Source organism: Vigna unguiculata, chromosome 3, assembly GCF_037176805.1.
Source record: "Vigna unguiculata cultivar grain cowpea cultivar isolate G323 ecotype 2 chromosome 3, ASM3717680v1, whole genome shotgun sequence".
NCBI classification, from domain to species: domain Eukaryota; kingdom Viridiplantae; phylum Streptophyta; class Magnoliopsida; order Fabales; family Fabaceae; genus Vigna; species Vigna unguiculata.
This window is the reverse complement of record NC_140794.1, coordinates 27,843,363-27,856,386: the sequence shown is the minus strand read 5'-3', so window position 1 is coordinate 27,856,386 and position 13,024 is coordinate 27,843,363. Positions and strand designations below refer to the sequence as shown.

Here is a 13,024-nt window from a genome sequence, read left to right as displayed (position 1 = left end):
ATGAACTCCCTCGCTCATAGCATTCTCAAGTTGAGCATGAAATGAACTCCCTCGCTCATTCATCCCAACAAGAGTACTTCCGGTGAACTACTGTCCACGTTCCGCATGCGGTCCACCCATCACGAACTCCTCTTTTGCAACTCATTCCAAGCACATCCCAACATCCTATGGACTTAGTCCTTCAAGCCCAAACATCACCAACACAAGCATAAAATCCCTAGAATTTGGAACAACAAACAAACCAGCTCAAACAACTCACACAAACATAGAAAATGCATCATTCTCGCTTAAGCCAGGGGTCTTCGCACAGGCCAAACCATCAACCTCGCTTAAGCCAACCCACCTCGCCTGAGCGAGCGTGCAACAGTGGTTGTACCACTTCATCTCGCTTAGGCGAGCTCTCCTCGCCTGGACGAGCCCGCAGTTCGCTCAACACACAAAGCTCCTCGCCTGGACAAGGATTCAACGAAGGAAAACACCCAATCTCATCGCGACCTCGCTTAGGTGAACCATTCTCGCCTAAGCGAGTGTATCTGTCACTCAACACCCCAAAACTCCTCGACTGGACGAGAAATCGCGCTCAACACGTACAAGCTTCACCGTGACCTCGCAAGGCGAGCCACTCTCGTTTAAGCGAGAGTCTTTGTCGCTCAACGCTGACACAAGTCGCCTGAGCGAGCTGCACGAACCAAGAACAAAAATGAAGTCCTGCAACTCTCGCTTAGGCAAGATGAACTCGCTTGGGCGAAACTTGCAGAATCAGTCTCTGTTCACGCACACCATTCACCAAAACACCAAACAATGGTTACCAACATAATGTAATTGCAAGAATACTTCAGAATCACACTTTATATCCAAATTTGACTACTAAGACACAAGGTTTGGCGTTCACAACCATTCCATACCAAAACCCTCATTCAATTCATATAAATCACCCCAAAACTTTATGCACAATATCAATTTCACCAATTCTCAATCACAGTGCCTATAATATGAAATTAACATTATGCAAAATCAAATTGAGAATAACACAAACACAAAAACACAACAAAATTCGTATGCACATAAGAACATCTCCCCTAACCTGAGTTCTTGACTAAAATTGAGAAGAAAAGGATGCTTCTCCTCAAGCCTTCTCCCAATTCACCTCTTGTGCACCCAAATCTTACCACTCCCAATTCGAATTTAGTTCTCTTTTTAAGCCAAAACAGACCAAAGTGCAGAAAACCCTTCTTTCTCCCAGATTTTGCCTTTTATAGGTCTCCTAATGTTGGTCTAAAGAGATAAAACGAAAATTGGGCTTTATTATGGGTTTAATTCCTATTCAATGGTAATTACAAGGTGGTTTTTCAGACCCTCTTGGCTGCCCCATTCTGCTAGGGTTCTCTCCACCTTTTCACATTCACTCCAAACTAAATTTGGCAAAAATAAAGGCTAATTTCTGTCTATCAAGGTTTGAACCTGTAACCTTCCACTCATAAGGCCAAAGCACTCCTACTATGACAATTCACATTTAATGATAACTATTATAATTCTATAATTATGATATCACTCACTATTCACAAATATATTAACAAAAATGATAATAAATCAAATAGCACACAACAGGCATACATAAGACTCGAACCCAAGTCCTCTCACACAATCAAAGTACTCTCAACCACTTGAGCTAATACTTTTTCACATCACATCTAACAATATTTAATGCCATAAAGGCTCTTCCTACTCGTATTTATTAATTAATTATTTATTTAATTAATTAATTTTCACAGGTCTTACAACCATTGTCGTCACCTCTCTACTGTCGTCACTTCATCACTACCACCGTGGATTTGGACGCCCACTGTTGTTTTGGTGAGTTTAATTCGTTCTGGTTTTTGTAATGTTGATTTGTGCTACTTGTTCTGACATGGTTCTTTGATTTGTAAAGGATTATGTTCGGTCTTCCCACGTTCGTTGGTCCAGAGCACTGATGTTGGTCCCAGAGCACTGATGTTGTAGTGTGTTTGCGAGATATCGGAGCCATTGGAAGGTGTGATCACTTATCCCATTCTCTCTATATTTTGTTTTTGGTTTGATTGTCGTTCTGTTTTTGATTTGATTATGGATGATTGATGCTTAGTCTAATTTGAGATTGTTTGAATTGTTATATGCATTTGGATTGGTGTAATTCTAATAATAGTAGTGTAATTCTAAATGAAAAGCTTGTACCTGTAATGGGATTGGATTGCTAATTTTAGCAGCTTCTTTTTTCTTCCCCTTTTCCCGAAAATGAACCTTAGCATAATAGTAAGGTTACTGCTTTATGAACTCTTAGTCACAACAGTTAAGTATTGAAAACAACCTTTGTACTTTGAGTAAGAGGCTTGACAAGGGAGATGGAAGGAAGAGGAAGAAGGGAAAGGAAGTTGGGAATGCGAAGAAGGAGAAAAGGCTGAAGGGTGAGAAGAGATTTGGTGGTGCAAGTGGCTTTAAATTTGGGGGTTCTAAAAAAGGTTTTGGTGGTAAGGCTGGGAAGGATCATGAGGGTGAAGTTGAGGAGATGTGGGATTCAATTGCTGGGGGTAATTCTGAGGTATATTGCCTTGCATTTTCTATACTGCCTTTGCGATTTTCCTTGATTGATTGGGCTGAAATTATTTAAAATGATTTTGGTTTTGAATAATTTTGAATGAAGCTGCTTCCCAAACTTTATTGAATGAAACTGGTCTTTTACAATTGATTTTGAATGGTGAAATTGGTTTTGCAAATTAATTTTCATTACATTTTGAATAATCATGTTTTGATGTTTTTTTGAAGCAAGTTATTAGGAAAATTTTGAATAAAAGAATTTCTTCACCGCAAAAGATTTAAACTTAAAGTTCTTTCTCACTAAATCAATTTTTGGATCAATCAAGTGAACATTTACGTAAAAACAACTTCCAATTTGAGGCATTGATGATAATAAATGTGTGAATCTGTGAATATAATATTTGTTTAGTTTGTGTTCAGCCTTTGTCTGGTAATAGATGTAGTTTCCTCTAGAAAGTGCTTGTCATTATTTTAAAATGTTAAATCGGTGCTTGTCACTGAAATTATTAATGAAATAGCTAGCGGTCATATTGTGTCTCACATAAAAAAAATATTTGTTTATTTTACGGATTAAAAACAAAGAAGTCTTATGCCTGATACAACTTACATTTAAAAATGTATTTATTATACATCATGCATATAAATTAGAATTAAGAGAGTCTTCACTTCAAGAATTTAGGTAGTTTTTTTATTTTTTATTTTCAAGGTGTAACAAAAAGTAGATTGGAATTAGTAAAAAAGTATAAAATTATTATTAAGAAGAATAACAAGGCTAGCATACAAGTATGAATACACAAGGTGTGTAATGAATTATATCAATTTGAAAAATAAATAAATTTAATTAAGTTTTGAATTTATTGTAAATTTATATATTTTTGATAATTTTTTATATTTAAAATATTTAATTTATTAAGAGTATTTAATAACAAGTATTCAATCCATATAGCTAGTTGTTTGTGTGGGGTTTAAAATAGGGTATGAAACTAATTGTTTGGTTTTAATCAGTGAAACTAATTGTTTGTTTTTATTGGTTATGATTTGTGCCAATATAGGTATTTGTGAGTAGGGTTGTTGATTCGTGGTAAGTGTTTTGCGTTAAAGCTTCAAAGTAAAGGTGAATGGCTTATTTGACTCTTTGATTGTTGGTTCTTTTTATCTGTTTATGCTTTTAATCTGTTTTATGGTTTGAATATGTTTATGCTTTGAATGTGTTTATGCTTTGAATCTGATTTTGGATTCATCTAGGATCCATTTTACTATCATTAGGTAATTACTATTGGAATTCCTATAACTAGTAATTCCAATTAATGCTTTTGGTTTGCATAGTCATGGGACTTGCATTCTAATTAGGATAGTGATATTTGGTTTCTATTTGGATATCTTACACAATAAGTGAGATATATCCCCATATTGCTCCACTTAATTCCAATTTTCCCTTTAACAATCTAATTTAAGGCCTTTATTGTTTTATAGAACATGGGCGAACCTTCTTTCAATCGTGCTTGGATGTATGATCGTTGTTATAGTGGTAGATGGGGGTTGAAGGAGTCTTTTGTCTTAGGCGTTGAAGAGTTTGTTCGAGTAGCAAGACAATCTAGATATTTTGAACTTGAAGGTGGGATTAGATGTCCTTGCATTAAGTGTGACTGTACAAGGATTTTGACAGATGAGGTTGTCAAAGTTCACCTTTATAAAAAAGGGTTCATACCAAATTATTGGATTTGGACATTACACGGTGAAGATATGCCAGCTATTGATTTATATGAAGGTGATAATTATGTCCCTAAAGATGGTGTACGTATTGTAGAAATGGAGCAATTATGTGACATGGAAGAGATGGTCAATAACGGTTTGTGTAACATTCCTAATAGATATTACTTAATTAAATATTTAAATATGTAAAAAGAAGTTCAAACGTCGCAACTTTATTAATCCCCGCCGCGGGGAAAACAAAATTTAATATTCAATGCGACAATCATTCAATGAAATTAAATTAAAAAGTTATTACAAGTTCCAAATAAATCATTAAAACATAGTAAATCCCTAGCTCAAATTCCCAGTTAGCCCCTCTCTCCGTCTCGTCTGTTAGCAGCATCACTTGTATCAACAACTGCTCCCGTGTAAAATCGATCATCGTCAAGCACAAACAGAAAGGGTGAGCTCGACAATATAAGAAATCACATAAATAAAATAATATAAAGCACCCAATCATATTATCATAATTAGACCTTGGTTACATTCTCAACACACCCCAAGGCTTTTCAACCTCCAATCATAACAACAAAGTTAGCCATGGACTCAGGATTTATGATGCTCACACGAACCTGCCCGCTCGTGGTCATGCCCCTACGAACTTCCCCGCTCGTAGTCTTACTCTACGGACCTACCCGCCCGTAGTCCAACACATGTGATCCACAAGCTACGTACCTCCCCGCACGCAGCATCTCTCAACTGTGAGCACGAAACATAAGAACCTATCTCACTCGTATCCCCACAGGAGAGTAATCAAGTATGAACCTCCCCGCTCATACAATCACATGCCAATCACCATCCATGAACCTACCCGTTCATGGCACAACATCTCCTGATCCACATTTACATTAATGCGTACAAACAATACACACAAATTGCACTAAAGTCGCTTGGGCTAGAAGCCTTAGCTTAAGCGACCAGGCTTGTCTCGCTCAAGCTAAGCTTCCTCGCCTAAGTGAGCATGCTACCAAAGTTGCGTACGAAGTCTTTCTTGGGCGAGCTCATCTCGCTTGGGCGAGACCTCTCTTCGCTCAACACAACATCTCTCGCCTAGGCAGCAAGACAACAAAACTCATATGCATCAACCTTGATTTCAATACTAATCTTCATGACGTGAAAAAGTGCTAGCTCATGTGGTTGAGAGTACTTTGATTGTGTGAGAGGACTTGGGTTCGAGTTCTAAGTATGCTAATTGTGTGTTATTTAGTTTTTAGTAATTTTTTTTTGGATGCTCAGGTGTGATAGGTAAGGATATAAAATTTGGTGTGTGAATATTATCATGTAATATGACTTGGTTGAATTGGTTGTACGTTTGAAGTGGAATTGTGTTGTGATGGGTTCAAACCTTGGTTTGAACAAAGTATTTTCTTTTTGCAAAAATTTACTATAGCATGCACATGAAGAGGCACATAAACCCTAGGGTGTATGGCAGCAATGGGGTGGCTGGAAAACAGAAGGTAATAAGTCATTAAGGGAGGTTAATGAGAGATTTATGGCAAAAAATTCGTTTTATAGCAAATTAACCTTAAGTAAGCCCAATTTAAAAGGCTAATTATGAGAGAGAGAAGGGTTTTGGAGTCTGCACAATTGGGGTATTGAGGGTTGTACGAGTTCAGAGAGAAATAGTGAGTAGAGAGTGGGATTGAAGGGCTGGACAGCGGGAGAGCTTGAGGAGTTGTTGGAATTCAAGGAAGGAACGCAAGCGTGTCATTTTAAGCGAAGGAATTCTAGGTTAGGGGAGTTCGTATTGCATGTTTTATTTCTACATACTTTAAGCGTGTCATGTTTTATTATTGCATGTGTTCTGGGCCATACTTGAATTGGGAAAACCTTACTTTCTGCTTCATTTCACGTTTTCTGGATTTTTCCAGAAACCGCCTGGCAGTGCATGAACTGCCGCCAGGCGGCACATGCGAATCTACATGTTTTATGGGTTTTCTCCATGAACAGCCTGCCGGCAGAGGATGAACCGCCAGGCAGCACAAGCACTGTGACGCTGTTTCTTTGTTGTTTTGATGTTCTTGATGTTTCCTGTGATGCGCCATGATAATTTATATGCACGAACATGAATCTTATGTGGTGAATGTCTGCAGGTGATCATGATATATTGAAGTTATGTATGTTGTGTGAATTTGGGGTTGTGGAATTCATGTTGGGATTGGGGACAACGATTGTTAAAGTGTTGCAATGAAAGGTGTATTGATTATCCAAAATTGACGATAATATGAGTATTGTATGAACACTGTATGGCATGTGCATATAGCAAAATGTTAGGACGAAGGTAGGTATCATAAAAATTAGGAAATCTGAGCATAGTGCAGTGTTGGAAATTCTGGGCAAAACCCAGATTTGCATGCACCGCCTGGCGACGCATGAACTGTCGCTAGGCGGCCTAACAGTGTAGTTTATATGGATTTTGTGGTGTTGGCTTTTCAATTAGAAATACATTATAAATGTATATGTCTAAAATGGAAAAATTTATATGAATTTGGTATGTTCGGGATTAAGGAAGATTAGAGATAGTGAGGGTGGGAAAAGTGATATAATGAGATGGATGCCGTAAATGTTATGCTGTAGGTGCTAAAATATATTCCAGAAAGTAGGATAATTTAGTAAAATGAAAAAATGTGAACTAGAATGTGGTGATCGTGAAGAGATGGTACGAAGAAGAATTATGGTTATTAGGGGTAGCTATTATGGCACGTTATTTGTAGTAATGTTAGAATTATGTGTAACATTGGTATATAAATTGGTATGAGATAAATTAGTATTCAACTGCTGAGGATGTGACTTGAGTTCTGGAGTGTGTTACAACATGTTTTAAGTAGCACTTGTAAAAGAATGTGATCCTTGACTTGAAAGTATTGATTCTTAGCATTGACAAAGATGTGAGCATTGTGATCGAGTCATTTTAGCATAAATGGATAATTGTACATGTCATGTGTGTTGTGGTATGTGTGATTTGAGGTCCCTTGGGACCTGTTTAATGTGCCAATAAACCAGTAACAGAGTGCTATTAGTATGGCGCCTGGCGGCGCGAGTGAGCCGCCAGGCGGACGGAAACAAATTAGTGGCAGTGGCCACTATTGACGCTTGGTGTCTGGCGGTAGGGGTAGTTCCGCCAAGCGGTGTGGTAGAGTAGAGGTTCTGAAGGTGCAGTGGCGCCTGGCGGCGCGGGCAGGTGCGCCAGGCGGTAGTGGCGAGTGGCGCCTGGCGGCAGGGCGGAGTTCACTAGGCGGTGACGGTGCAGTGATGATACTGCAGGCGCCTGGCGCCTGGCGGTGTGTGATGCCCGCCAAGCGGTTTGAACCTAGTGTGTGCCTGGCGACGTGAGATGCGCGCCAAGCGGTTTTGGTTCAGTGATGGTGCACGAGGAAAAGTTTGCTACACCGCTTTAAGAGATGTTCATGATGCGATGCTTTGGCTGGAGGCCCAGTTACGAGTGTATCTTGTATTGGGGTAACACGTGACCACTCTAGGTTGTAGCCTGGTGGTTTAGGAAGTCCAGTGGAGTGTGCGAGTTGTGGCTCGTACGGCGAGGTTCGGGTGATTACCTTCTTCAGAGTGATTCTGATAAAGTTTTGGTAGTCTGGAACAGCTACAAACTTTATGTTTGTTTTGGGGAACTCCACTTGGTTTCACGGTGAGATGCTGTGGCAAGGTTATTCCCACGTGTGGACTATCAGGTGGTGGCTTGTAGTCGGAGGGGCGAGTGGACACTCGTGCAGCGAAGATCGATCATTGTTCTCACTTAAAGTGTATAGAAATGTTAGACGTCTAATGAAAGTATTGGAAGTGGAGAAGTAAGGAAAAAAGGGAGAAGAATACTAACCTGGGTTTAAATGTTTTGATGTTGTATTTAATATTTTATTGGTTGGTTTTATTTAAATGAGCGCACCCTATATGTGTGTGTGGAGATGATCATGTAACTTGTTACATGGGAGCAAATGTTGATGCAGGTGAGCAGGCAAATGCTTAGAGACGGAGTAGGGATATCTCTGGGATTTTATTTCTAGTCACTATGTTGTCTAAGGATTTACGTGTAATAATTTTTAGACACTTTTGATAGTAATATGAATGATGCGACTCGTATTTTTATTAATTGTAATGGCGCGTTGGTTATCTAAATTTAAATTTTCACGCGTTTTGGGAATTGATGATTTAATAAATGAGGTTGTTATTTTATTTAAATCCTTATTTGTTTTAATAAGTAATTTCCGGGTAGGACGTTACATTTGGTATCAGAGCCGTGATTTCAACAATTTCATGGGGTCTTTGGGGAGTGAGCCTATCGAATTAATGTGTGTATGTGTTATATGTCTTGTTATGAGATTGAAATATGAATTGCTTGATTTACCAGTTAAAAATGTGGCGCATTCAGGCTATGGCAAATAGGAGAAGAAGGAATGAGGTTGGCGCTGATGAGATCGCACAGGCGATCCATAGGATGGTGGACGCTATGCAGCCTGTGGCGGCACAACCCAGGGCCACAGTACCACCAGCGAGATCAATGACTATGGAGGATGTGCTGAAGCATAAGCCGTCGAAGTTCAACGGCAAGGCTACCCCTGATGAGGCCGATGCTTGGCTCAAGGAGTGTGAGTAAATATTCAGGGTGTTGGCGTGTACTGAAGCACAACAACTGAGCTTTGCCACGTTCCTGCTAGTGGGCGATGCAGAGTACTGGTGGACGGGGATGCAGCAGCAGATGCAGACCCGTCAGGAGGAGGTCACCTGGACGAGTTTCAGAACCATATTTCTGGAAAAGTATTTTCCAAATTCAACTAAGCATGCACTGGAGGCGGAGTTCCTCACATTACAGCAGGGGAATCAGCCTGTGCAGACCTATATTGATCGCGTTGAGTACTTGGCGAGGTTTTACTCGCAGGTGATCACAAAAGAATGGCGCTGTCGTAAGTTTGAGGGAGGTTTGAGGCACGAGCTGCGCAGAGTCCTGGTGCCATTGAGGATTCGGGAGTTTCCAGTTCTCGTGGAGCAGGCCAGGACCGTAGAGGAGCTGGAAATTAGACCCAGCCGAGTCTCGAGAGCATAGAAAAATGCTCCTGAGTCTAGACAATAGAAGACGCCGTATAGCAAGCCGCAGTCCTCCTCCTCAGGATTACGTTGTTATAACTATGGTGGTCCACACTTTCATAGGAACTGTACGAAGGCAGCGGGCAGTTCAGGTGCTGGCACGGAGCACGTGAAATGTTATAAGTGTGAGAAGTTGGGCCACTATGCTAGTCAGTGTCCCACTAAGAAGACAGCTGGAGGGGTAACACCGCAGCAGAAACCCCCGAAGGCGTTAGCTGATCGACCTTGGGCTGCGGGAAAGTGTTTGCACTGACCAGTACTGAGGCCACTCAATCAGGTAACCTGATCATTGACCGATGTATGTTGTTTAATAACAGTGTTTTGGTTCTGTTCGATTCAGGTGCTACTCACTCTTTCATCTCCCAAGATGTGTGAGTAGGCTTAGACTTGTAGCTCGTGATTTGGGGTGTGAGCTGGCAGTCTCGACACCTGTATCAGGGCAAGTATCTACCAATCTGGCATGTTTCGGGTGTGTTATTGAATTGGCAGGACACAGGTTCAAGGTGAATCTCATTTGCTTGCCATTGGAGGGATTGGACGTGATACTCGGGATGGACTGACTGTCAGACAATCATGTCATGATTGATTGTGGACGGCGCAGTGTAGTATTTCCTGAGGCTGAAGGGCTACCGTTGATCTCCACTCGTGAGGTGGTACAGGAGGCGACTGGTGGAGCTTCTTGTTATGTGATAATGGTGTAGTCGGAGAAGAGAAGTGCAGTTGATCTGGTCAGAAGCATACCGATAGTGGGAGAATACGTCGATGTGTTTCCAGATGAGGTGTCTGGATTACCACCCAGTAAGGATGTGGATTTTGCTATAGATCTCGTTCCTGGAGCTGGGCCAGTATCAATGGCTCCATATAGAATGGACCCGGCAGAGTTGGCCGAATTGAAGCAGCAGATTGAAGATTTGCTAGAAAAGAGGTTCATACGACCGAGCGCATCCCCGTGGGAGGCCCCAATATTGCTAGTTAAGAAGAAAGATGGGAGCTCCCGACTCTGTGTGGACTATCGTCAACTGAATAAATTGACGATTAAAAATAAATACCCATTGCCCAGAATCGATGACTTGCTGGACCAGTTGAGAGGAGCAGGGGTATTTTCCAAGATTGATCTGCGATCTGGGTATCATCAAATCCTGGTTAAATCGGAAGATGTTCAGAAGACTGCGTTCAGGTCGCGTTATGGGCATTATGAATATGTAGTGATGCCCTTTGGAGTGACCAATGCCCTGGCGATAGAAATGTTAGACGTCTAATGAAAGTATTGGAAGTGGAGAAGTAAGGAAAAAAGAGAGAAGAATACTAACCCGAGTTTAAATTTTTTGATGTTGTATTTAATATTTTATTGGTTGGTTTTATTTAAATGAGCTCACCCTATCTGTGTGTGTGTGGCGATGATCATGTAACTTGTTACATGAGAGCAGATGTTGATGCAGGTGAGCAGGCAGATGCTTAGAGACGGAGTGGGGATATTTCTGGGATTTTATTTCTAGTCACCATGTTGTCTAAGGATTTATGTGTAATAATTTTTAGACACTTTTGATAGTAATATGAATGATGCGACTCATATTTTTATTAATTGTAATGGCGCATTGGTTATCTAAATTTAAATTTTCTCGCGTTTTTGGGAATTGATGATTTAATAAATGAGGTTGTTATTTTATTTAAATCCTTATTTGTTTTAGTAAGTAATTTCCGGCTAGGACGTTACATCGCCTGAGCGAGATGTGCAAACACAACCCAAAATTTCGTTCCTGCTATTCTCGCCTAGGCGACCCTAGTTAGCTTAAGCGAGAATAGCAGACCTTCTCCTTGTCACGCACGCAGAAACCAAACCAATTTACCAAAAATCACACTCCCCTATGCTAAGTAATTCATCATAGAATACAAACAATATGAGCACGATTTGGACCCCAAACTAACCCCCAAAAAATGCGGAATTGAACCATGAATCATAAACAACATAGCAAAACCCTAAAATTCTCATGCAATCTCCTAAGGGTTTAATCAATATATATCAAAGTGATCAAACATCCCAATTCCCAGCATTGTTGGTGCGAAAATTGCATAGCAAAATACCATAATCACTGCATATCACAAAATACACCAAAATTCTCAACAATCATGTAAAGGTATGGAAAAGAGCTCCCCTAACCTAGTATTTTTATCAGCTTCAAATAAAAGAAGATGGTTGGTTCTTCTAGCCTCAAGTCCTCTCACACAAACCAAAGTACACTCAACCACTTGAGTTAGTACTCTTCCACGTCACAATAATTAACATTAAATGCCAAAAAGGCTTCTACCACCCGCATTTATTAAATAATTATTTATTTAATTATTTAAATTTCTCGGGTCTTACACTTTGTGTCAATTTCAATCAACCCAACGACACTAACATAGAAGAGTGTCCTAATGAATCCACACAAAGGTTTTATGATTTGTTGGCGGAGTCAAATCAACCTTTATTTGAAGGGACGAGAGACTCTAAATTGTCAATATGTGTTAGACTTCTATCTTATAAGTATAATTGGAATATTCTCAACCTATGCTTAGAGGCTTTCACCAAACTTTTGTTAGATCTCACACCACCAAATATGAGCTTGCCAAAGAGTTATTATGACGCTAAGAGGTTAGTATCAAAGTTGGGATTGGAGGCTAAGAAGATTGATTGTTATGTGAGTGGTTGTATGCTTTTTTATGACAATGATAGTGGAAAAAAAGATGCAGCATTGCTTGAATGTAAATTTTGTCACAAACCAAGATATCACCCACTTCATCAGGGATCAAGGCGCAAAAAACCAATTGCAGTTAAGTCAATGTTCTATTTGCCTATAATCCCAAGATTACAAAGAATGTTTGCTTCTATGCAAACCGCGCCACATATGACTTGGCATCATGATAACCAAAGTCAAGGAATGTTACGCCATCCATCTGATGGTGAAGCCTGGAAGCACTTTGATCGTAAACATCCTACCTTTGTGTCTGATCCACGCAATGTACGACTGGGTCTATGTTCAGATGGATTTAACCCTTACATCTAGGCTTCATCTTCACCATATTCTTGTTGGCCCGTGATTGTTACTGCATACAATCTTCCTCCTAAAATGTGCATGTCAAAACCTTATATGTTTTTTAGTTGTCTATTGATGTTTACTTGGAGCCCTTAATTGATGATTTGAAGAAGTTGTGAGGTGGTATCTTGACTTATGATGTTTCAAGGAAACAAAATTTTATGATGAGAGCATGTTTGATGTGGACTATTAATGACTTCCCTGCTTATGGGATGTTATCTGGTTGGGGCACACATGGTAGATTAGCTTGTCCGCATTGCATGGAGCACAGTAAGTCATTCACGTTAAATTATGGCCACAAAAGCTGTTGGTTTGACTCACATCGTAGGTTCTTACCTAATGACCATCATTTTATGAGAAATATTAAAGCCTTTCGAAAAGGCCAAGTTGAAACAGATGGGCCACCTCCTAGGCTGACACCATTACAAGTTTGGAGAAGAGTGAAATATTTTCCAAAAGTCACTAAAAATTGTGTAACAAGGATAGATGGATATGGAAAGTGGCATAATTGGACAAAAAGAAACATTTTTTGG

The 13,024-nt window shown here is 39.9% G+C and overlaps 1 protein-coding gene across 1 annotated transcript; it reads left to right on the top strand.

Annotated features, from left to right (window-relative positions):
• Positions 1 to 2,150: 2,150 nt before the first annotated feature.
• On the top strand, positions 2,151 to 12,461 carry LOC146887661 (uncharacterized). The gene is made up of 6 exons (XM_085670328.1): positions 2,151 to 2,213; positions 2,318 to 2,575; positions 4,045 to 4,424; positions 8,722 to 8,734; positions 9,158 to 9,170; positions 11,803 to 12,461. Exons 1-6 carry the CDS (start codon positions 2,151 to 2,153, stop codon positions 12,459 to 12,461), a joined length of 1,386 nt encoding a protein of 461 aa, XP_085526454.1.
• The last annotated feature ends 563 nt before the right edge of the window (positions 12,462 to 13,024 follow it).